This window comes from Rhipicephalus sanguineus, chromosome 3 (genome assembly GCF_013339695.2).
Source record: "Rhipicephalus sanguineus isolate Rsan-2018 chromosome 3, BIME_Rsan_1.4, whole genome shotgun sequence".
NCBI lineage: Eukaryota > Metazoa > Arthropoda > Arachnida > Ixodida > Ixodidae > Rhipicephalus > Rhipicephalus sanguineus.
The window spans coordinates 210081706-210106600 of NC_051178.1; the positions used below are offsets into that span (position 1 = coordinate 210081706).

The 24895-nt window shown below is 48.5% G+C and overlaps 1 protein-coding gene across 4 annotated transcripts in view; it reads left to right on the forward strand.

Moving 5' to 3' along the window:
* The window catches only part of LOC119388207 (serine/threonine-protein kinase 26), a 121457-nt gene that overhangs the window by 75954 nt on the left and 20608 nt on the right, over window positions 1-24895 (forward strand). For 3 of the 4 annotated variants that reach the window (XM_037655872.2, XM_037655871.2, XM_037655868.2), the window contains exons 2-5: window positions 11721-12269; window positions 20209-20394; window positions 20910-21055; window positions 21915-22137. In XM_037655872.2, coding sequence (XP_037511800.1) covers window positions 11721-12269; window positions 20209-20394; window positions 20910-21055; window positions 21915-22137 — 1104 coding nt within the window. Of the gene's footprint in view, window positions 1-11220; window positions 11478-11720; window positions 12270-20208; window positions 20395-20909; window positions 21056-21914; window positions 22138-24895 lie in introns of those variants that run through there. The other variant, XM_037655869.2, reaches the window with a different exon arrangement.

Genomic DNA, 24895 nt, shown 5'->3' on the forward strand with positions numbered 1-24895 from the left:
CGCAGGATTTGTAGAGCGTAGCCGCGCGGATATATAGCGTAGACTGGCTGCGTGCATCAACGCCTTCTTTGCGAGACAGCTACCGCATCTCTCGCTTTCTCACCGCCGCCGTGCGTTGATGGCAAGATCTCTGACCGCGAGTTCTCAGGCGGCCCCGTTTTCTTTTGTCAAGTTCGAGCTTGCAAACATGACTCGAGTATATCTCAGTGATTGTTATCTTCCCCCCAGGCAATAACAACCCCCGCATAACGCGAACGTATTGCATGTCCCGTTCAAACTGGTCTATATCGTGTAAACTTTACAGGGAAAAAAACAAAAACGAGTAGTTGAAATCGAACCTGGGAACGCTGGCTGCCTGAAATGTAATGTGCTTAAAATTGGGCGACAAGTTCGCCACATAGTTGGCGTGGTTTATATGAGCATGCTTCCGTGCGCCTGTTTCAGCATACGTAAGCAGCTCGATAATGTATTTCGCTCTGTTCTTACTCTTGGTAGAGGTCCAGTGCTTCAAGTTTAGCGCTGTGAATTTAAATCTCTCGTACGCCGCTTGTACGAAGTCTTTCACGTCCGGGCATGTTACACCAGCTGTGCTTAGACCCACCACTGATTACTCCAATTTATCAACACCATTTTTGTTTTCTTTTTCGCGACTGCGTCTGATCCGCCTCGTGCATTACAGCGCGATGTCAGTCACGCAAAGTCTGCCATTCAACTGGCTTCGTTTTAAATTTATAGAACTAAGGAGTAGTTATTACAGAAAATATGTGGTTTTGCGGTTGTGTCTCGCCACCCGGATTGCTTCAATAGGCGGGCAATACTTTCACGACAAAGTGTAATGTGATGTACTGATACGAATTGTGTTATTCGCTTTTGTAGACGCCTTTCACTTCCGTGGTCTGCCTGTGGTACTGGCCGAGCGTATAGCGCCCGTGTTTATTTAGAAGCGTATACGAGTGCTGTTCGGAGGCGCGAGAGGAAAGCAGTGAATTTAAAATATGGATTCACAGCTCCGAGTGACCCGTTGCGCATCAAATGATCGCGACGCGTTCTGCGCAATTCTACCTCCTTGCCGTCGTTCTCACGTCCTGTGTTGCGCCACTTGGCATCCACACGCCTCGGGACTGCAGCTGACGCGGTCCCACGTGTACGTACCTTCGGCTGCTGTGACCGTATGCGTGCGTCCGCTGCCCACCATTGGAACAGCTTGGCGCGACGTTTGCCTCTAGGCGCAGCGTAATCACCGTAAGGCTCACAATTTGTGCCCGCCTCACTGTGGCCTCGTCTCCGCCGGCTCTCCTCGCACCTCTTGCGCGAGATCGAGCGCCAGAAGCCTCCTCCTCCTCTACGAACTTCCGGTGTTGCGTGTATACATGCCCGCAGTTTCTTATGCTGTTGTACCGCAGCGCAAACTCTCAGCGAAGGACGTGCCTATAATTTGGCGGTAAAGGGCAATCTGAACAAAGAAATGTGAGGGAAGTTATGCATTGTACATAATGTATATTTACTAAAAGTTAACAACTAATCGAAAATTCGGATCGAGGTCGTTGAAAGTTAGTGCGCACCACGCAGGAAGTCTGAAATTTCGGGGCAAACGCCCTCTAGCACTCAGCCCTTAGCCGAAAGCCACCGCATGCATGTTCCGCTCGGTGGACTACTCTACGTTCACCAGTAGTAGTAGTACAAACTTAATTGAACTGAAGGGAATTAGGGCGAAGGTGGGTGGGTCCCCTAGTCCAGGGCCCCACTCCAGAGTGAGTGAACATTTGGAGCGCCGAAAGCGCTGTTTAACGTACGTAACCCCGAGCGTGCTGTTGCAGCAGCGGTAGCGTGCGCGGTTACGATGTGCCAGGGACGTCTGGGGGTTTGGCGTTGCGTATGTGCCCCCCCCCCCCCCCCCTGAGGTCGGTCGGCTTGCGTCAGGCGTTATCCGAGCGCGCCCCGCGGGCTTCGCCGTTCGCTTCCGCGATGAGGTCCTGCGGAGGTATGCGGGGCCGTTTCGTCGTTTCGTCACGTGTACGGCCTCGACGCCGGAGTGGCGCAGCCCCCCCCCCCCCCCCCCTCTCGGGCTCCCGCGGGTGGGTGTCGCGGCTTGTGTATACATGAGCGGTTATCGTTGATGGAAACTCGTCGGAAACTTGTTTGGAGACTTATTGGTGCTGCTTACCTTAAGATGCTTATGTAGCGAGACATGCGCTTTGCGTTGTGACTGCCACAGCCGTGCATGGGAAAAGCATATGAGGGGAAACCGCCTCACGGGATACGGGAAAGCAGTTGTGCACATTCTAGCGTACCGCCGTGCACATGTCGGTGCTAGAGGCGCGTTTGTTGAGCAACAGTTCCTCTCGATGGTTTCAGTTCGGCAAAAATCGTTCCTTATTCGTCCACGAGATAAGTTCTAAGCGTTAGTCATCTGCGTCGATCGTTCTCTCTCTCTTCTGCTGCGTGATTTGGCTGGAGGATTCTCAGCACTGACCGCGGGGAAGGAGGCATCGTCTACGGAAGAAGTATGTCGATGTCCGTTGTGGATGGCAAATGCGCGGTGGTGGGAGAAAACATTAGGCCAACTGCGGCGGGCGCTGTATCGTGAGAGCGCAGTAACAACGACAATGGCGCGGAGGGGAATGTGTCCGAATACACGTGCCGCTCTTACTCGCGGTTTGCGCCGCCGTGGGAGCGGCGACCAGCAGCGACTTGTTTCCGAACCAGTCTTCCGTTCTTTTACAGAACATGCGCAGCTTCCCGTTTCTGTGACCGCTACGGGCTGAGAGGCGCCGGCCTGTTTGCTGAACTTATTGGTTCTTTCTTCGAACGAGGAATATGCCCTTGCCTGAAGTGGCGCTTAATGCGGTGCAGCTAGGATGTGCCCAACTAACTGTGTCGATTCCAGTGAAGGCGCCGAGCTACTTGCACGTTCGTCGCTTGGATGCGCCTTTATGACTTGATCCCACATCTACATTTTCCACGTCATTATGCAAACGAAGTTCGCTCGTAGCCGCTGATTGTAACAGGAGAAAAACGAAACAAAAGGACCGCGCCGTCATTGGTTCATTGTCTCACGGTGTAGCTCTAACCTTAAAATTCTAAAATAGGTCGTCCCGTATCTCGTTCTCCCATGTGTTTTAGATTTCCTTTGTAAAGCCTTCCTGTTTTCAGTTTGTTTATCGCCTTCGAATTGTCTGCGAAGGGGTCCGCCAGCTGCTACTTATATGTGCAGAGAACTACGACAGGAGAAAGCGTGCACACTGTCAAGCACGACGCCTTGTTATCCAGATGCACGGAGCTCGCCCTTGGATAACCCTCGTTTCCTTTTCCGCACCGGCTTTGCATCTATAAGAACAGGCTGCCGTCGATTTCCCGCCGTAGCCACAGCTTCCTGAATTTTTTTTTTCCTTTTCATTTTATACTTTTCCAGTGCGGTGCGGCGGCAGATAGGACGTTGCGAGCACCGCAGCCTCGACGGGTTTGCTTGTTACGTACGACTCGGGGAGGCTAGCTCTCGGCGAGGAGGTCAGATGGCGCGATACGAAGAAAGTTGCAGGCCCTTCGCCGCACCGCATTTACAAACATGCGTGTGGCAGGTCGGCTGCGAAAGCGCCGCGTTTTCGGCGAACGCCACTACTGCATGGCTTCTCTTCGATTAGTTGCTGCTAGTTGTTGATCCGAGTGGTTGGATCAACTATAGTTGATCTAACAATCCAACAACAAAATTGCTAGTAGTTGCTGTGGTAGATCAGAGTTGCTGGTAACTCTCTAAACACATATGTACGCGGGCAGCCTTGGTGCCCTTCACTTCGCTTTCCTTAAGACATCGTCACGATCGCAACTTAAAACCTGATTATGCGCGCTTGAAAAGTTGGACTTTCTTCGGTCAAATATTGCAATGCATTTGACAATTTTAAGGTTTTTCTGCATGCTTTCGAGTCTCTCTTTGGTGCGTACGTCTTTTCTTTTATATTGGTGAATGTCTTCCGATGTTAGTGTTTGACCTATGATATCTGGATTGGTCCTGTTCGATTACTTATGCTTAAATTTCTGTACAACTCTGTCACCATATTAACGATGTTGCATTGTAATTAGAACTGAGGTTGAAACAGCGCGACGGGAACAAGGACACAACGGAACAAATACCACAGCAGTTGTCCTGTGGTGCTTGTTCCTTTGTGTCCTTGTTCATGTCACTCGGTTCCGTTCTCACTTCTAAATATGAACCAACTAGCCCTCATTAAGTAGTTACTACTGAACTAATTTTCATGTAAACCCCAGCTGCTTCGTTTTCTTGTGCGCAGTATGTTCTAAATAAATGAGCATGGTTGTCGCGGTTTCAGTTAAGCTCTAAGGAGGATTGTGCCGAGCTGGCACAGGCATGCTAGCCTGGCCACTCGGCATGATTGCCACTGGGAATTCGACCATTGTGATCTAGAGGTTGGCAGTCTATGTGACGTATGTTTGGACGTGTAATTTAAGGTATTGTGCACCTGCGTGTGCCTATCTTGGCTTTGTTCTTTCTTTCGTGCTACGTCGAAGGTTCGGGAAAGAAAGTAAAGGCTACAGAGGCGTTATTGCTGATAACTACGTGTAAGGCGCGCAGGGAACCTATACAGTTGATGGCCTCCTTGGTATTATCACACGAACATATCGCATTGCCCTTCGCGTCATCACATAGTGTGCATACTTAGGACGTCACGCATTGATTTTCGGCGCACTCAGTCAGCGCGGTTCCGTATACAGATGTACACGCCTTCCGCATGTAGTTTCCCGTAAACGGAGAAACACCCACCCGTCAGACGAGTTTCTCCATGATTAAATTAGTATACATACAAGTATACGTACTCAAATGTACGACAAATGGTCCCCTATAACTGGTCGTCTCTTGCAGAGTTCACTGGTTTTTGTAATGCGTGGTCTGCGAGGATGTAGTTTCTCGCCTCCATAGAGCGTGCTGTCCACATAAGAATAAAGCGGCTTTCTTTGCGAAAGTGTGTGATCGCGTGGTAGAATAACGAGAGCGTATGCGTTGAGCGCCCCGAGGCGGCGGAGAACAAAAGAACGCGCGGAATGAGAGGAACGAGGCGGCGCTCGTTGGTCGAGGCAGCCCGGCGGCAAGAGGCCCACTTGCGGAAGTCTGACTTGACCCGGCACCAGCGGACCGCGCAGGACCGAGCCCCGTATTTTCTTTTTCTCAGTGCTGCAGTAATGCGCAGTTGGACTCTGCTGCAGGAAGCAAGCGTCGTCGCGCCTCCTTCTCTCCTTCCTTCGCTCTTCTCAACCTCCGTTTTCTTTTCTGTGTGTGGTATCGTTGCTTCTTGAAAGTATGCGCATTTCCTGAGGTTTACATGTGCGCGCTGATGTGCCCTTTAAGTGGCCTTCGGTCTCCGCTTGGCGGTGTGACCCTCAAAGTTTCGGTCACACGCTCCTGTAACGGCGTTTAATACCCTTTTTTTTTTAATTCCGCTGCGGTATTACAGTGGTTACGCGGTGTTCGTCTGTTAAACCGAAGGACGCGGGTTCGATCACCGCCGCGGCAATCTCGTTTCGATGGAGCACGATGCTCTATCCTCCTCCGTGCAAGCCGGCGCGCCGTTCAGGCGCTGGGAGCGCTTTCACGACGCTATTTCGTGGAGTCGCATTGACGATTGACGCCACTCAATTTCTACCATATATGTTTTTTTTTTTTCGTAGCCTCTGCAGAGCGCCGTCGTCATTGCCGCTCACGAAGGAAGGCGCTCCGCGTGTGTATTGCGTGATTCGTGCGCTAGTTCGTGTAGCGTACCTGTCATCACGTGCGGTGCGGCTGGTAAGCACGCGCGCGACCCTGATTTGCAGTGCCTGCCCCTTGCACCACCACCAGCACCCAGCCCTGTCCGTTGGCCCGCGTTGCGAGGCTCGCGTGCGCGCGTCACGGCTGCCCGATCGGAACGCTCGCGATTGCGTTGCGCAGCACGGAAGGCGAGCCCACCGACCTGCGCAACTTCCTACAGTGCCTTCCGTTGACCGTTGACGCCGCGGTTGTCGTGCTGTTGTGTGTGTACAGATTCTGCGTTCGTTTTTACATTTTTGCTGTTTCAACAGCGACAGCGTGAAAGGCCATGATCCCTCTGTAAGATTGCTTTCTGTATTGGTCAAGAAATACGACTTGTATGTACATGGTGGTAGTCGCTTGTTGCATGTTCCCGTTTGGGAACATGCAACAAAGAAGCCGAAGTAACTGCCATTGAGGGAAGCACACAAAGTAAATCCGTAATTGTTGCGATAAAAAAAAAAAAAAAAGCTTGGAGGACGCTTGAGCTTCGCCTTCTCGACTGCTAGCCTAGATTCTGTTCTCGGTGCATGCCTCAACCGTGCCGGAAGGAAACGAACGTCTGTGCGCGTAACATTGGCCGTTTCAAACTATCCTAGAGTGCCTACTGCAAATACAGTTGCGAAGTGCCCACTACGCCGTAATTCTTTCTTTTGCGAATCGGCGAAGGGCCCACTACGTGTCCGTAAGGCAGCACGCGAATCTACCCAGCTGCTCACTTTGTTGATGCTTTTGTTGATGATGATGATTAAATATGTCTGAGCGCTTTGTAATGGGTGGGCCTTGAAAGGGACCGACAACTGATTTTTCTCGACCCATTTTTTTACGGCGCGACAGAAAGATCACCCTTCGCAGTGTTTGTAGCTGCAGTAGTTAATCCCAAAAGCACATGGTTATTTTACAAGCAGTACTTTCGATCTGAAAGGCTGTAAACACGGACGTAGCTTTCCTCCAGCGACGCTGAGAATTGATAGCGATGCCGCCAGCCCTTCTCGCAATTTGTGAAAGCTATCGCTGTTCTGCTTTCGCAGGAGTTCCTGTAACTATGCTTAACCACCTTTATTTATAGCTTTTCAACCATTTTTGAAAATAACAAGCTGTTACAATGAGATGATGTGGCATTATACACCTTCCCTGTATTTGTACCGCGTTGTGTGCATGCGTCCAAGGTTGGCTGCGCCTGTGTCATGGGTCGCTTGTCCCGGCGTCATTCTCTCGATGCACGAGCCAAGCCAAGTAACCGAAAACGCCACTACGCTTATGCGCGGCCGCGCCGAGTAGCAGCATGCGTCATTTCTGAGACGAAGTGTAGGTAGCAAAACTGTGTCGCTCCAAAATCTTAGCGACCTGTAAACTGCGTGCACGGTTGCATGAGCACGCTGAAAAGTTGCTCAAGACGCGCTGACGAGCATGGAATCATTACGTCACGCGAAGGCAGCGCCACTTTAATGCATACTACTAACGCTGGCCTATATGTACATTTTTATGGAGTAATACTTGTTAATATAAAGAAACGAACAATATTTCAATACTAACAAAAAGATCGTCGACCGTGTACAGCAATCAACGGTCACGTGGCCGGGTTCATCGGATCGTTCATGTTTTTGCCGCCAGAGGCGCCACGGGTCATTTTTCGCGACTTTCAATGAAGAAATAAAAATATAAATCCATCTCTCATGAAAAAAAAAATAAACAGGGTTGGTTTCAGTCAATGCGACGGACAATCTTTCCATCAGTGGAGTCATCTGATTTCATGTTCTGGGCAGTTCTCGGTCCGTTTAAAACACCCGCTCCTTGCGCGATTCACACGCTTCTGCCACGCAATATTACATGCGTTAACGAGATTCGTCCCACTACATGACACTCATATAGCGTTTTTTTTTTTTTTTTTTTCCGAAGCAGTTTCAAGCAGTCACGTGCCTCTGTGGCAGAAGACCTGTGTTCGAGTCTCCCTTAAACCGAATATTATTATTATTTTGTTTGCATCTTTCTGGATTTTTTGCTCACAACCAAAGGTGCCGACACCGGAATTTCTGAGGAACGAGCTCTTTAACGCTACCGCGTTAAAACGCTGAAGTTTACTTGCGCAAAGTTCATCCCATTAGCGTACTATACATGTCTGGAGCAAAATGCAGCCAGTAATTGGGGCTGCAAAGGATTGCGACCCGGGAAGAGCGGGTCCTATATTTCACATCGTTGTATAGAGGTGTTCTTCAGGCAGCGGCAGATGGCAAACGAGATCTGGTGGTTCGCCTCCTGTTATGAACAGCCTTGCGGATTCTCTCTTTGATTCGCAGGACAGCTCGAAACTTTCCGACCACCTGAAGCGGCCGTGGCGTGTGTACTCGCGAGCGCCTCGGCGACTGTTCGTCGAAGCTCGCGTTACTTGCGGGGCGCGGTTGATTGACCCCGTTCGGCTCCACTTTCCATGAGTCGCTCGAGCGTCGCCGCGGGCCCCGTGCTCTTGTAGCTCGGCTCAAGGGACGCACTTCATTCTCCTTAATCATAAGTGTGTCCATCATCACAAGATCAAATCAAGGTTTCAGTTTCGATTTCTGTGGTGGCAGCTTGAGCTTAGTGCTGCGTAACGTTTTCTAGAATTTTCGCAGCCCAGAAAGAGTAAAGAAGCTGAGAAGAAGAAGAACAGGAAGGAAAGTGGCGGGTGGGTTGGCGCTATGATTTTTATTACGCGATAGCTGTGAAATGTTATGTATACTGATTGCTGCAAATACACAGCTTCTTGTACACGTGTTGACAGGCGCGGGAACGTCCGTTCATTACAAAGCCATAGATGGCGATCTTAGACACACATTCTCACGTTTTCTTGCAGCATCAGCGTTTATTTCTTCGGAACCGGGTAACAGTGCAAGACGCACTTGCGAGCCTTCTGAGTGTGCGGCCCTATAGGTTAGAAAACCAGCACCACCAAGAAAATTTATTCTGTTTTTATGTATTTCTCTGCAGCAATTCGTCTTAGGTGACAGAATCACGGGCGGACACAATTTTTCTCGTTGATTCGGCATAGATGTGCGTGCGTATTTAACATTACTTGTGTAACCGACTACGCGCAGAGGATGGCTGATAAGGTCGATGGTCTCGATGCTTAGCTCAAAGTGTACCATTCCTTCGGAAACGCTATGCTCTTCCAGTTTCTCACCTTTGCCGACGTCGGCGAGATGGTCAACAATGTTGTCTGTGTGGGCTGGTTGATGATACATATTTGACTAGAAAGACCTTTTTTTGTATAGGCGCAGATTGTTCGATGAAAAGGAACAATATGGGGCGCAGCGCACGCGTGCAACCAAGTTTACTTCTCGGATGGCGGTAATATATATATATATATATATATATATATATATAAACAGCGCAAAAAAGGACGAGGACGCAGGAACGAGGATGTCCAGTGTACCGTGTTCCTGCGTCCTCGTCCTTTTCTGCTCTGTTTTCCCCCAGCAAACCAGTAATCAGTGTTGCTGCGATATCGAGAGCTCAGGCCGTCAAGTTCGTTTCAGGTATTTGCATTCGACTTTAGAAGGAAAGGGAAGCGTCGTGAAAGAGAGAACGAAACCACAGCACGCTTAATCTCCCGCAGTGTCCGTGCTTGCACGCCCAGCCACTTTCGTGATGAATATTTACCAACTATACAGCTCAACTTTCTGTAGTTCTTAGAGGGAGAATTAACGTAGCATGTTTAGCATCGAATGGTGGAGATTCTGTCGCGCTACAAAATAGGAGGTCCTTTAAAACGGCACGCTGTGTCATTAAATAAGGAACGCTAAAAGGGAACAGTGAATGTAGGGCTGATAATCCTTCAAAACTCCATTTTCGTCGCTATCGCGATGAGGTGTGGCGCTGAGTATTACGACCTGTCGAACGTAGGTGGAGCCGACCCTTGTGCGGCCCGCTTATCGTATTATAGACAAAGGGCAGATAAGCGTTGCCGGGATACGGGCACGTACCCAAGGTCGCGTGATCGATGGCGAATCTGCAAAGGCTCGCGCATATATATACCTTATCGGTCGGGCCCTCGATCGCTTTCCGGGGAATTTCATGGTTGCCGCTGCTTTCTCATTTATCTCTCTTTCACGAGTGGTCCGTCGCTCGCGTTTCATCGCGGCACAGAACAGCCGTCCCTCCCGAGGTTCAGCAATAAGGCGGCAATGGTTTCCTTGACGGCGCATACCGTCGGGCGATAGGAGCGCAGGAGGGGTACGGTCACTGATTCGTCGGAAATGGATCCCCTCGCCGAGGATGCTGTGAGTTTATGTAATGGTTGCACTACTCGCATATAGTTGTAGCCATGCCTTGCGCAGTCGCATTGCGTATAGCGCTTTTATTGGCGCCGGCCAGCCGCCAGCCACGGTGGTGCAGTGGTTGCGGCGGTCGCATTTCGATAGAGGCGAAATGCTGGAGGCACATTAAAGAACCCTATAGGCACATCCAAAGCCCTCCTCTACGGCGTGCCTCACAATCACGTGGTGATTTTGGCAGCACGTAAAACCCTAAACATTATATTGGCGCCGGCCGTCATCGTTCAGCTTGAGCAGAGGTCGTTTCTGATTTGACGCAGCCGGGAGAGGTCGTGTAGTGTGAGCAGACAGCTGATCAATTCTATGTTTGTAATAGTTATCGGGCCAACAAGTTTGGTGACGCAATACGTTCATTGCGTAATTCGTGGATTTATCCAACGCAGCCGAGGTGTGAGAAAGATCTCCGTGCCTTCCACACGGAGATGACACGCCACCGTAACGTTTGCAAAGGGCGAAAATGATGTCATAAAGGCAAGCGTTGTGTTTCTTCAGTGCATGCAAAAAAAAAAAAAAACTTATTACCCTTTACTGTCGGGCTCGGTACACGACTGGAAACGGTTTGAGCCGCAGTACGACACGACTGAGAAAGATACAGTCATGTACTGCCTTATATACCTAAGGGAAAGCTGAACGCTCTAGTTTTCAATTAAGATGTCTTTCTCCAGTCGATCTGTGCAGCGTATTGTATTGCGTGGACGTCCGTTTATAAATATTGGCACGAGCGTGCAACATGCGCATTTCGAAAGGTGCCTGTGTGCGTCTTGGCCTTCCGTGGTCACCTTAAAGGTCAGTCTCTTTCGCTCGTCATTTCACTCCTAGCCATTTGGGGGCTGATTGAAACATCTGTTCGTCGTGCTGGCATTCCGAGGAACGCACGATTCTCGATCGTTTCATGCACGCACCCGACTGTCAGCAGGTGCAGATGACAACGCATTGTTAAGCAACGCTACTGAGCAGTGTAATTACAACACGCGTATGGGTAAGCGGGAAGCCGCCTTGTGAGTCAAGTGTTTGGCAGGTGCTAAAGTGTCGTCGCAGCGCGCGTGGTTCATTAGTGTGACGTCATCGCTTCTCCTCCTCGACGCCGCCTCTAGAGCGGAGCAGTCCCGTTGACATTAGGTCAGGTGCTGCACTATGGCAAGCCTTTGCGCTGTCTGTAAAGGGATGCAACGTGGCCGCCGGTGGTTTTTTCACCCGTTGTGCACCCCTCGATGGTGGCTCTGTCGTTTCGCGCATTGTCGATCGGAACCGGGACCGTGTTGCTGCGTGTCGTGTGTCTCGGGCGCTTTTGCGCCGCTTTCTGCGACAAGTCTCCTCCGGAAGGAGACACCTCGCCAGCAGGGACAGTCGAAGATGCGAGTGCCTTGCCGGTCAGTTTTCTCTTTCTTAATTCAGCGGTACCTCGAGGGGCGTCATGCATTTCGAGATGTCCTTTCCTCATGACTGCGGGAGGAACATATCGGTGATGGCCGTTTTGCGATGGTCGGGAAAGCATTTTGATGGTCAGACACGTCTTGTATCGCAGTCATATACAAAACGGGGTGAACGATGAGCGTGACCATTTTTTATTGGCTGCAGTCCATGTCTGAGTCCGTTCCGCATTATTTTTGCAGAAGGTGGACCCGGAGCTGATCTTCACGAAACAGGAGCGGATCGGCAAGGGGTCGTTCGGCGAGGTATTCAAGGGGCTGGACAACCGGACGCAGCAGGTGGTGGCCATCAAGATAATCGACCTGGAGGAGGCCGAGGATGAGATCGAGGACATCCAGCAGGAGATCATGGTGCTCTCTCAGTGCGACTCGCCCTACGTTACGCGCTATTACGGCTCGTACCTGAAGGGCACGCGCCTATGGATCATCATGGAGTACCTGGGCGGCGGCTCGGCCCTGGACCTGATGAAGGCGGGCCGCTTCGACGAACTGCACATCGCCGTCATCCTGCGTGAGGTGCTCAAGGGACTGGACTACCTGCACTGCGAGCGCAAGCTGCACCGCGACATCAAGGCCGCCAACGTGCTGCTCTCCGAGATGGGCGACGTGAAGCTGGCCGACTTCGGCGTCGCCGGACAGCTGACCAACACGACGAGCAAGCGCAACACGTTCGTGGGCACGCCCTTCTGGATGGCGCCCGAGGTCATCAAGCAGTCGGCCTACGACTCCAAGGTCTCTCGTCACATTTGGGCTGCATGTCGTTGCTTGTTTAGTGCAAATGCCTGGCATGTAGTCACTCTGGAGAAAACTCGCTGAATTAGTCATTGTTAATATCTTCTGCCGCTCTGGGTGTTCCTGGAGATTCATCAAGTGCGGTGGAGCTAAATTTTCATTTGGCCAGAATTGGTACTTGAAGGTGTTTATCCGGGCCTGCAAGAATAGTGGCACGGAAACCCCACAAATGTGACGAGGATATCCCTCGTGGAATAAAAAAACTGCAGTCGTTTGATATTTCGCTTTGCCGAGGTTTCCGATAGTCAGTTTACAAAAGCTTTAGAGATTAACTCTAGGGCGACGTGCGTGTCAGAGGGACGCTCTTTGCGAGAATGCTGTCGATCGACCGGCTTTAGCAGCCGGGTGGGAAGTGAATTTTCTTTTTCTTTTGTTGCAGTAAGTACACCTATTTCAATCTGTTTAGGTAAGGCCGGCGCGAGCGTTCGTCCTGAATTGCCGTGCGTCCCGATTCCGTTGTTCGCCGTCATATATGGACAAAATAGCACGGCCGTAACTATAGTAACTGCATGCTGGAATTTGGAGAATCCACCATGTTTCCGCTTGCCCGTGCATAGTGCATGCTTCGCGCAGCGAAGTCTTTCCGAGTTTGCGAACAGGTGGTACGCAGTGTTTCTCTCTCTTTTAACGTTACGAAACTTTAAAAAATCGCAAATCTACTGATTGACTTGGACCACTCGAAAATTCGGGCATTATTTACTCAGTAAATTCGACCGCATGCTTAATTTAACAAAGCTTCGCTAATAAACGTTTTAGGTGATAACTCCGTGTACGTATTGCAATACGTTAGCTGAGGCCACTGATTTTGTTAGGCACATCCATTCGGAAACATTTTGGTAACCCCGGCACTAGATATAGGGAAAACACTGCCAGATTTGCGCTAAACGTGCGCTGTTATTGCGCTTAACTTATAAACAAGCGCCCTTTGTGTACATTGGAGATCGTAAATTATGCGAGCATCAGTGCACTTCGTCGCAAAGCTGTAACTCTGCTACTCTTATAATGTTGCAGAAAATAACGTCATTGTTTTCTTCTTTCCGAGAACCACCTGAATAGGAGCGTAGTGGTAGTGCTGGTGTAAACCTGGCAGTGGTTTGACGTTGGGGAGAACGCTTATCAGCCCATCAAGAAACATGGCGCAGCGTCGGATCGAGGCGGGGGCGAGGATGGGGAGGGAGGGAGGTGTGCAAGATAGAAGAGCGGAAGGGAGCGCCATTGCGGTCCTGTAGCGCCCTCTCTTTTATTTATTTATTTATTTATTTATTTATTTATTTATTTATTTATTTATTTATTTATTTATTTATTTAAATTCGTTTAGACCAAAACACAAGTTTACGACGAACCTTTCTACAACTTCCTCCCCGAGCACTGACAGGCCACAGTGGTGCGGTGTACCGCGTGTCGCGACCTTAGGCGCCTGACTTTTCGCTCAGTCTTCGTTGTTGAGGAAAGTGCCGTTTTGTCGAAGCTTCGCTCGCGGCGGCACCGCAAAACGGGGCGGGGGCACTGCCGGCTGTGTGTTGTTCCTTGGCGGCCGCAACCATTAATCAGGTCGCGCCAAATCTGATTGGGTTTTAGGGACCCTCATACACGCGTGCGCACGCGGACTCCTTGGTGTGTATACGACGGGGTCGCCATAAAACGACGTGAAATAAAGAAAAGCAAAATGGGACAGGAAAGGGGGTGTCCTCGCATGATCAGCTCGAGAAAGTTGCTGCCGACGAAAGATTGCGCCGGGACTAGAGCGGCGCGTGGAGGCTTTGTTGCTTCGCCGCGGACGTCTCTTTCTTTGTTTTTCGGTAATTGCGTTTCTGACCACACCCTGCGTTTAGACGCGCGGGACGCAGAACAATGGAGACGGATCGGCAATGTGACGAGCGCCAACGGCGTCGCCGTTGCCAGGGCGCGAACAGGCGCCTGTCGGGCTTTCCAAAAGGTCCCAGGTTTTGTCTGTGCGTGTCTGAGATGGCCGAGTTGCTGTGGGGTTCAGAACAACTTTGCAGAAGATAGAAAGTTCCGGAATATTGGCATTCTTTCCTTTTTTTTTTTTTAATGTGAAGCATTTTTGGCAAAGGCACTTTGTATCTATCTAGCCGCCTACGTCTGGGTGCTCTCGTCGTCGTCTCCTTAACTTGGTATATACCAAAGAGTACATGACATGCTTGTCATGTACTCCATAAAACCCTTTCCCCTATCACGTGTGGCTCGCATCCGCATACCACGGCCCGTGGTTGCGAGTATGCGCTACGCGTGATCAAATGCTTATCTTTACACACTATATCAACGCAGGAACAGTGAAAATATACATTGAAATTTTTATAAGAGCGAACTTTGCGTGCGTTAAACACGACAACGTCGTACACCTTCTTGCCGATTTTGATTGCACGTCACGTCACACTAGCAGACAAACGCAGACGTATACAGTGGGGATGGAAAGAAACGCGAACGTGCGGCATCTACATTCTCTGCTGTTTCGCATTTATTTTCAAGCGGTTATAGCCTGGATGGGGCTAAAAAGCCACTAAAATCATCCATGGTACAATCAAGAACCATCTAGCCTCACCTTCATTGCCACCAAGGTCCGAGCGTGATGAAAACAGCGCGCCTCGCTGTTTGCGTTTCTTTCCATCCCCACTGTACGTGCTGCAACGACCCTCAGCAAGCAGCCAAGCGGCACAGATTGTAAACAAGTGTTTTACATCAGCAGTTGTTGTGATGGTTGTCTAACATCAGTTGTGATGGTGCATCGTAGTTGTGTAACATCATTTTTGGCTGCAGTGTTGGCTGAGCGCTGCAGTGTTGGCTATCCGTCCTTATAACGATGTAATGCGCATTATACGCCAACGAACGCTGCTTATCATATGCACCGTAGCGTGCATCTGTCGTCTGTGCTCAACGTGAGTGCCGTCGTTAGGTCGGAGCATAAGCTACTTTTTAGGCCTCTCTGTGTAGTCGATGTGCCTGATATATGAGCACTACCGCTCAGGGCCGTATCCAGGAATTTTTTTCGGGGGGTGTTTTTGCGTAGAACGGCTAACTTTGGCAACTCGTGGCCGCTGTGAAGGCGTGAAAGTAATTTAGTGCCACCCGAAAAGCTAAAGCATGAAAAAATTTCGGGGGGTGTCAGAACCCCCTCAACCCCCCCTTAGTTACGGCCCTGCTACCGCTGTTCATGAACATTGTTCCATGAAAGTACTACGGAAATTCACTTTTTTGTACTGCCCCTTACACAATGCCTCAACGGAGGCCTGTGAGGTATTTTTAAATAAATAAATAAATATAAGGCCGCTACATGCGCACAACTACTCAATTTGCACAATGACACTGATCCGCCTCGTAACACTTGGCTTAAAGATAAACAACGCGTTGTAGAAAGCCGCTTGCTGACCGTTTGCATGACAGCGATTCCCACGGTGCGTGGGATCTGTCGGATTTTTTTTTAATTTTTAAAGCTTATCTGCTCGCCTTATATGTAGTCTACGCGTGACGCCTCGCCACAACGATGTCCCGGAGGCTTAGTTGCGAGATATAAAAGTTGGTACACTGTCGGAGGTGTCCAAGGCGTGTAGTTTGTGATGTGCTTCGCTCAAATGATTGAGGCCGATCGGCAGCATAACGGACGGAAGTCGCGTTCACGATTGGGCGCCGTGCAAAAAGGGGCCTTGCGCAAAAGTGACCCTGTGCTGGTTTGTCGGCTTGGAACTAACTGTGCTCTGCTTTCTAGGGAGTGCGCACGATTGCCGGCAGCGGTGCGTGTGGGCAGTGCACACACTTGCGCCATCATTAATGTGCACCCCCCCCCCTTTTTTTTTCTCTTGTTGTTGGAGGACGTGAATTGTTTAGCGTAGTTGGCCTCTGTTGTTGTACTTTGAAACAAGCCGTCACGCACTGATGACGTAATCATATTGTGAGAATTAACCCGGCCCAGTTTATGCTGGCGTATTCGGTTTTTCGAGCCGTATCCAGCCGCCTCTCCCTGAGCTTTCGTGATTGGCGATGTATTTTGAATAGCGGATGTGCCTGTTTCGCATTTTACTCACGGAGGGCCACCGGCCTACGTTAGGACACCGCCTGACGGCTCAAACGTACAGCGTTCAAGCCCAGGTTGCCTGAACTGCTCAGTATGCGCTTGGTCCCTGCATGCCCGCTATTCGGGGAATGAAGCCGTGGGTTATAAGACTGACTCATAATCCGAACGCGAACGTGGTTGGTGCTAAAAGTGGACACTACAGAGAAAGGAGTACCATATCGGTTTAGACCGGTGAGATGATCCATGAATATTATTTATTTATTTTGTGTTGATGTAGATTGTTTCCACATTTGAATTTCGTGGTGAAGCCTCATCCGTGTGGCGTCATGCACTTCAACGTGCATTCTCGTATGTGCGCTCTTGTGACGCAGTAAAAGTTATCTGACCTCATTTCAATCTTTAACTACTTTAGAATACAGTTCTGCCCACCTTTTACCGATAAGTAGGCCCGGTCATGTTCCACGGCCAGCGTCTTTCGGTTGTGCGTTGTGATGAAGTAGGGGGGTCCCTCTTGTGCGCAGCTCGAAATACGGGGTCGTGGTATCCCAACCGCGGCCACCACTGTTACGAAAGGGTGTTGCGTGTTGATGAAAGCTGAGAGGCTGTCCAGCCGATGTAGCCGAATATCGGACTATCGCTTAGGATCAAATCAAGGAGGCTAACGGTTACGAAACAGTAACAACGTTTATAGCAGGTATAGCAGGTTAAATATATAGCAGTACGGAGCCTGCCAGCACGACCAAGTCGGCTGCGGCAACAACGGACCGGCACGGCCTTAAATCAGGTATCAGTCCATTGTGACGTGTCCTCTCCAGGCATGTGCTGACCGAGATGCATTCGGAGTTCCACTGAAGTGCAGGTGTTGACCCCTCCTTGTTGACTGAACACAGGTGCATAATAATTTTGCGCACGCAACACGAAGACAGACGAAAAGTTCACAAGGAACTGCGCTGGTCCTTGTGAACTTTTCGTCTGTCTTCGTGTTGCGTGCGCAAAATTACCATTATGCAGCCAAACCAACTAGCCCGCCTTTCCGTTTTATTGATGAACACAGGTGCTCTGGCACAACAGCGTGTATGCTTACCAAAGAGCGCTTTCTTTTGGTTTTGCGGAAGCTTGCCAGACTTACTTTTCGTCACGCCGTCCGCCTCGTCGCATTCGTGAACCGCGCGTCGCTCTCGTCGTAATGGGTGGGAGGCAGCGGTATCGGTTGTTATGCGTGCCGAGGTCGCCGCGTTCACTTCGCTGTCCTTTTGTTTCTACCTCTCGCGCCCACCCGCCGAAGACAAACGCCGTGATGAGCGGTGCTCGGGTGGGCGCTACCGGCTCATCTTCGCATAACCCCTCTCGCTTGCCTGTAAAGCGGGGGACAGACGGTCCGATTTTCCATGCGATCCGACGGCCGACGCGGCGGTGGGGGAGAGGGAATGGTGGCTGTACGATGCTATGAAAGGTCACCATTCCGGTTTCCCCCCCGCCGTGTCGGACGTCGAATCGCATGAAAAATCGTACCGTCTGTCTCGAAGTTTGCGAGCGCTGCTCCAATCGCGCGCCTTTCCGCGCCCGCGAGAGGAGCTAAAGCGTTTTGTTGTTCGGAAAGACATCGGCTGACAGCGCCGTGTATAATCCAAGGAGGTTTAAAAAGAATTGCTGGAGCGGAAATTATGCCTCAAGAGTGAAGCCGTGCCTCCCCCTACCCCCCCCCCCCCCGCCCCAAAAGATGGCGGCCGCAGCGGCCGTCTCGGCAGGGGCACGACAAAACGTTAGCGTTTAGCGAAAGGAGCGTTTTCTTCCCACGCCCTACAAGTTCAATACGGTAAAATTTTACTGACAGATACCGCTCATGTGTGTCTTTGTGTTGCTGGTTTCCGCAAGAAACCTCAATGTCTTGACAATTTTTATTGGAGGCCAAATCATCAATACTGATATCGATTTCTTACTTTCGTCGGGAACAACAATCTTTTATTTCATAATTAACCTAATGCTCGCATTAACAGAGCAAAACTACTTAATCTCTAAACGGGCACGACCCGAAAAGAGCATTCTCCGAGATTAAAGGGGGGCAAAAGCTGGCTTCACTTTTGCCTATGAGGCATTGCGAGAGCTTCCACTCCAGAATTTTTTTTAGCTTCCTTGATTGAAACCGCCTTGGTGCACTCATTTAGTGTGCGGGTATACAAGTCGCATTAATCTAATCTGAGCGTCGTGTGTCACCTTCTGAGTCATGAGCCGCCATAGCGGTGCGCCTTCTGCTGGTACATCACAAAGTAATCGGTTGTTTATTTTCAATTGTTTATTGTCAACGCATAATGCAAATTTTGCGGGTCGGGCCCTACCGGCGCCGAGTTGATTTTTATTTTTTCGTCCACCTTAGTTCATTTTCTTTCTATCGCATAATTATTGCACTTAGGTTAAAAACTGCTCGCAACCCTCCAGTAGGAACTGCGTCGCTCCGGTAGGAACTGCGAACTCTGGCTGGCTGGGCGTGGTCGCGCAAGCCCTATCTTGACAGAGATCAGCAGATGGCTCATACAGTTGTGCATGCTGTGTCCTCTCTGATTGCGTTGAAGTGATAGACAGCGCGAAGGTCGCTTCGCTCGCTGCAGCGGCCGCGTTCCTTTACACCGGCGTTTTGTTGAGTTACGCCAGATCAGGTGCTAAGGGCTGCTAGCCTTACTTAGTATAACATTCCAGTTCATTGCTATCGCATTCATTACTTCGCCCTTACTTTGAAACTGACTTTTTTCAAACTATTGTAACTCTCTGTGCTGTGATGAGAAGTCATTGAACAAGTCATGTCAGTGGCTCCAAGGTTTCAACAAGTGGACTTGTCTTAATGAGTCTACTTGCTGCCTTTACAAAGACTTGCCCAGACGTTGGCTCCAGTGACATTCCCTGTTTAACGATTTGTTATTGCTTCAAGCCTCCATTTTCCCCTGAATTTCTGTTTTATTTTGATTTCTGTACGCCGTGTTATTTATGGCATTTGTAACAGGACATGCTGCATTCAATGACAAATAAACCTTTCTAGTATCAATAGCTAGTGCAGTTGGGATGGGTAGATACAGATTTTCCCTTTCTGACCTTATGTGCACTTCTTTGCACTGCTCATGTTCTCCTTTACAACAGCTGTCTGACATGCTTGTAGATGGTGACTACTCATGACTGCTTCGCCCTATCACTTGCCCTAGCTTACTTCCTTGCTATTGTCTTCCTCAGTTGTACCGTGTGACCTTTCTTATGCGACCTATTTTCCTTATGCCACTTACTCTTCGTTGATATCTTACGAGTGCAGTTCTCAGATTTTAATGACCGTGTAGGCCACCATAGTAGCTCAGTGCTCACAATGCTTGTCTGCAGACTTGAAAGATGCAAGTTTCGTCTTGGCCACAGTGATCTTATTTCAATATGGTGAAATGCTATAGACCCATCTCCTGTGCGACGTTGGGGCACTTTAAGCTACCTCATATGGTCAAAATTATCCGATACGCTATGGCATCACATAGCCTGTGTCACTTTGGGACATTAAACCCCATAAACCAATCTTTAATAATTGTGTACTCACTGCATTTGCTCAATGGCTATGATCTGCTGCTGAGTCTTAAGGCTGAGCAGGTTCACTGATGGTTTCTTTCAGATGGTGTGTGGAATGCAGTAATGATTGGGTACTATGCTTTTGGCACATGCTAAAGAACCATCGGTGCAGCCTTCTATAATGTTATGTGTTTACAATCACAATCGCCAAAATTTCCTTTGTTTTCCCTTCAAAATATTTGCTATGGTGTTAATGACTGTGGTTGAAACTCAAGTGAGGGAATTTCAAACACTGTGTTGGTGTTTTCACTGCAGGCTGACATCTGGAGTCTGGGCATTACTGCTATAGAGTTGGCAAAGGGAGAGCCACCAAACTCTGACCTGCATCCAATGCGTGTCCTCTTCCTCATTCCCAAGAACAACCCTCCGCAGCTGACGGGAAACTACAGCAAGCAGTTCAAGGAGTTTGTCGAAGCGTGCCTCAACAAGGACCCAGAGAATGTGAGCACTAGCATGCTGGTCTCCTTGTCATCTGCTTTACTCTTTGTTCTTTACACGTGTGTTTAGGTCATTTGAAGTTACAAACTTTTTAGGTTTTGTCAGTATGTTTTCGCATGAAACTTCTGTTACCACCGCAGTATTTGGTCTCCCTTATCTCTTTCGGGCATTGTTTGTCGAGCGTGTGGTACAATGGTTATTGACTTTCAGGATTCTGAGGTCTAGTTTTTTTTAGTTAGGTTGTGCCCATTTTTATTGTACAATTATTTTTGACGGTGCGATGATATTTACTCAGTAAATGCAGTTTTGTATAGGCGGGAGAGACTTCAGGACTAAACATCATGAGAATATGATTTTCATCATTCTTTAATGATTTCTTTTTAAGTTCTCTTGCTATATAAAAATGGAGTCAGACCCATCGGGTGATCATAAAGTGTGACTAACAATGCAACCACTTTCTTACCCTGAAATCACCTGCGACATAACAAAAACTCTTGTCTGTCGTACATGCGGTGCAGAGGCCAACTGCAAAAGAACTGCTGAGGTTTCCATTCATCCGCAAGGCAAAGAAAACCTCCTATCTAATGGACCTCATAGAGAAGTACAAGCGATGGAAAGCTGCTGGTGGTGGCCAAAGTGACAGTGACTCAGAGGCATCTGATTCGTAAGTACCACTTGCTCCAGGCTGAGTTGGTGCTCATTGTGTGTCAGCTTCAGCAGTTGTCCTTATGTAGAATTCATATTCGTTTAGCAGTGGTGCTTTATCACTACATCGATGGTGGTGCCTCCTTACACTAACGATTTGATTTATAGCTGTTTATAGTCCAGAGCTTTTGATTGGCTACAAGAAATGACAAAGTGAAAGATGGGCCTCTACATGGGCTTCTTTTTCAAATAGTACTTTTTCATGGGCAGATCAGTTTGTTTTATGGATGATATGGTCTCTGCCAAAATAATCACATGTACTACTAAGCTAGACAGAACAGGCAGAAATTTGCTAAGGGTTCCTGTTGCTTTCTTGACACTATGCGAGGTCATACTATAATATGTTGAATATACAGTCCATATAAATGCAGAAGACTATCAGTAAACGCCGAACGGAAATCTCTTGAAAGGAACTGCTGGTTAAACGGAAACTGACCCTATTATGATTGGTTTCATACTTGGATTCTGCAGCCCTGCTCCTCTCTCAGTAAACAGAACTCCTCTTAAGCGGAACACATTTTCGTTGTCCCTTCAGGTTCCGTTTAACGAGAGTCTACTGTATATAGATTAGATGAGTATCCTGGTAAGGTATTATTTTTAATGTCAGTTGAGAAAAAGGATGCCTTTCGTATTCTTCTGTAGCAATATACTATCGTCAAGCACAGATGGGCAATTTAATTATTGCATTCTTTATTGCATCAGAGAAGCAAAAATGCATTCCGTGTGGGCTTTCTGCCCAGAAATATGTTACTCTGTAGCTGCCCGTGTCTGCTCGGAGGCTGTAACGTTTTCTAATGCAATTTCCCTCACTGGTGCAGGGATGAGTCCAAAATGAATGACACGTGGAAGAGCCTACGCTGGGACCTGGGCACAGTCAAGGCGCCTCCTGGGTCACTTGACCTGCGTGGCTCTCCTCCCGACAACTACCGGCCCAAAGGCGGGCGCCTCAATGGCGAGAGCTCGCCAACGTCAGTTGGCATGCTGCCTTCGTCGGACGTTATCTACAGTCGCACACCCGAGCCAAAACTGGCATCGTCACCTGTGAGAGTCAACACCTTAATATTTGTAGTTTGCTTTGTCACCATAATCTCGCTAGTTTAGTTTTCTTGTGCAGTAATGTGCCGCTGTTAGAGACGCATTAGGCCCGTATTCTGAAACGCTCCTTACCTCAGTGAGGGGGCCTTAACTGCTTGAGGGCGCCTTACCACGTATTCTGGAACGCACCTTACTAAGGTTCCCTCACTGAGGCCCTCCTTGGTGCTCCCTCAAGTTAAGGTAGCTCTAGGGCTACCTTAAGGCCTCCTTACCTTGCTACTTGCACTGAAAGGGCGCTTCTCTGCAGTACTTTGTCAGCGACAGTGTGTCCGATCTCTTATTTTCGATCGATGCCTCGCATTTCTGCACAAGCTCGCTCTAATTGTATCCTCGTCTTGTTGGAAAATTGTTTGCCAGGCGTGTTTTTGACCTTGCGGCCGAACGGCTGTCAACATTTTTCGTTAAGATTGCGCAGCGCATTTTACAGGAATAGAAAAAAAAAAAGAACAGACTCAAGGAATGCGACACGGTAGGCCCACTTATTGCACACCGCTCGTGCCGCCGTCTTCCAGGAATGGCAGTTCTTGTTTGGATTAGGCTAACAATGGCATTCTTCACATGCCATACGGGTTGCTTCCACAATGAGACAGGTGCGGTTGTCCGGTTAAGAGAAAGTCACATTGGTCTCAGCGAACACAGGGGACACAGGGGTGCAGCCGCATGCGCTACAATGTATGCCCAGAAAACCCTCCTTTCCTTTTCTGCGAATTATCTCAGCCACTGAGATTAGTAATCCGTCGTGATACAGGCGAGTGACCAGTGCCTGAAAGCTGGCGCCTACTCTGTGGCAGCATGACTATTTTAATGCGTTGTACAAGCAAGCCCGAACACTAAACCTCTTGACAAGCTTACTGTGCGGAGTTGAGCTTGTACGAGCCTAGTTTATATGTCCAGCAAACATGATCACGGGTGAAATCGAGCCTAAGGTCAAGGAACCCGACAGAATCCTAGAAGGGAATACCATGTGTTATGACGACGAGCGACATTCTTCAAATATTCCGACCATTTGTGACAACTCAGAATGCCACTCCGAGGCACCACACTGTAAGACTACTAAGAAATAGTGCACATATATCTGAATACTATCAGGACTTGGGTTCCTGGGAACCGCTACTGTAAGATTTTGTCATTTAGCAAAAAAAAAAAAAAAAAAAGTCAATCCACGAAGGCGCGATGTACGACCCGATAGACGCACCTTTGTTTCGAATGTAAACATAATAATTTACTTGGACATGAGTACATTCGAGTCAAATTTGCACCAAAGTGAGGAGATTTCACAAGCTTAACTCTGCTCGGTTATGAAGATCAATTTCACCCACGTCTTCAATTCTTTAAACGATCTTTATTACTCGCTCCCACATAACAGGCCGTTGAAATGCATCAATGAACGCAATGAGCTCCAAGGTTGCTCGACCATCCTGTTTTTGTCTTCTGCAACAGGCGAAGGTTAAGTAAATGGAAAAGGCTGTGCACCCATATCGCGAAAAAGCAGTGTACACATTCATCATTATGCACAAAAAAATGTTCCTTAATTCTTGCTTGAAAACGGACGTTTAGTCAGTATTTCCCACAAATGCAGTGTACACGTTATTATTCATCGTTACGCCTAAAAAATATTCCTTATTCTTGCTTGAAAACGGCCGTTTAGTCCGTATTTCACGCGTACTCTCGATCCCAGATTTGTGAAACACGCGCCTTACCTTACTGAGGCGGCCCTTAGGAAAGGAAGGTTGAAGGAAGCTTTTAGAATACGCTGGCTCCCTCAAGGAGCTCCTTAAGATAAGGCGGCATGAAGGGCTCCTCACGTAAGGTAAGGAAATGGTCTGAGGTAAGGAGCGTTTCAGAATACGGGCCTTAGAGATGCATGATGTTAGAGATGTTAGAGATGCAAAACAAGCATTGCATTCTTGTCTTGTGTCCCATCTTTGTGCTACTACACTATGAATATGTCCTAGCTTGACCAGTCGTCTTCTTATGGCCTTTTCCTCTGAATAAGACTTACCAGTCTAGCCGTAGCAGAAAATGCTTTACCTGGTCACACTCCTGCAAAGTGTCCTAATTGCAAAGATTACGATGCTTAAGGGGAGATGCGGGTCGAAGACACTTTTTTTTTTTTTAATATTCATCCTAGAGCAATGAAACTTGCGGTATTTGTAGAAATTTTTATGCTGATTTCAAATATATAATTAGTTTTCTTGTAAGTTGCATACTTTTTGTTCTGCACCATGACAAATGTGTAAAACATAGGCCTTTAAGCCCCCCTATTTCGATCCTTAAACTTCTGTACATTTTGACAATTAATGGCTCATATTGTTCCATTTGAACTGTAGAGTGCCGAAAACTATCCAGAAAGTGCATAGAAAATATTTGCTAGACGTGAAAAATTCAAACATGGGAAATCTATTATTACCCAGACCCCGGTAAATGCTTACTTGCAGATTTTCTAATATGCATAAATAATATTGAGATTTGGAGGAGATAACTGCACTCCTCACACCTTAGAGAAAATTTGGGCAAGATTTCATGCAGATCCGAGCACCAGAAGTACCAAAAACAAAAGGGGCACGCTGAAAAACTTGCTAAAAAGTGTGTTTTGAGAAAAACGAATTTTAAAGTTAGAATTGGATGTTTATTTATGAAAGAGGTAACAAAATCTGATGAAAATTGCACACAAAATAGATAAATTGTTCTTCTAGTAGCCACT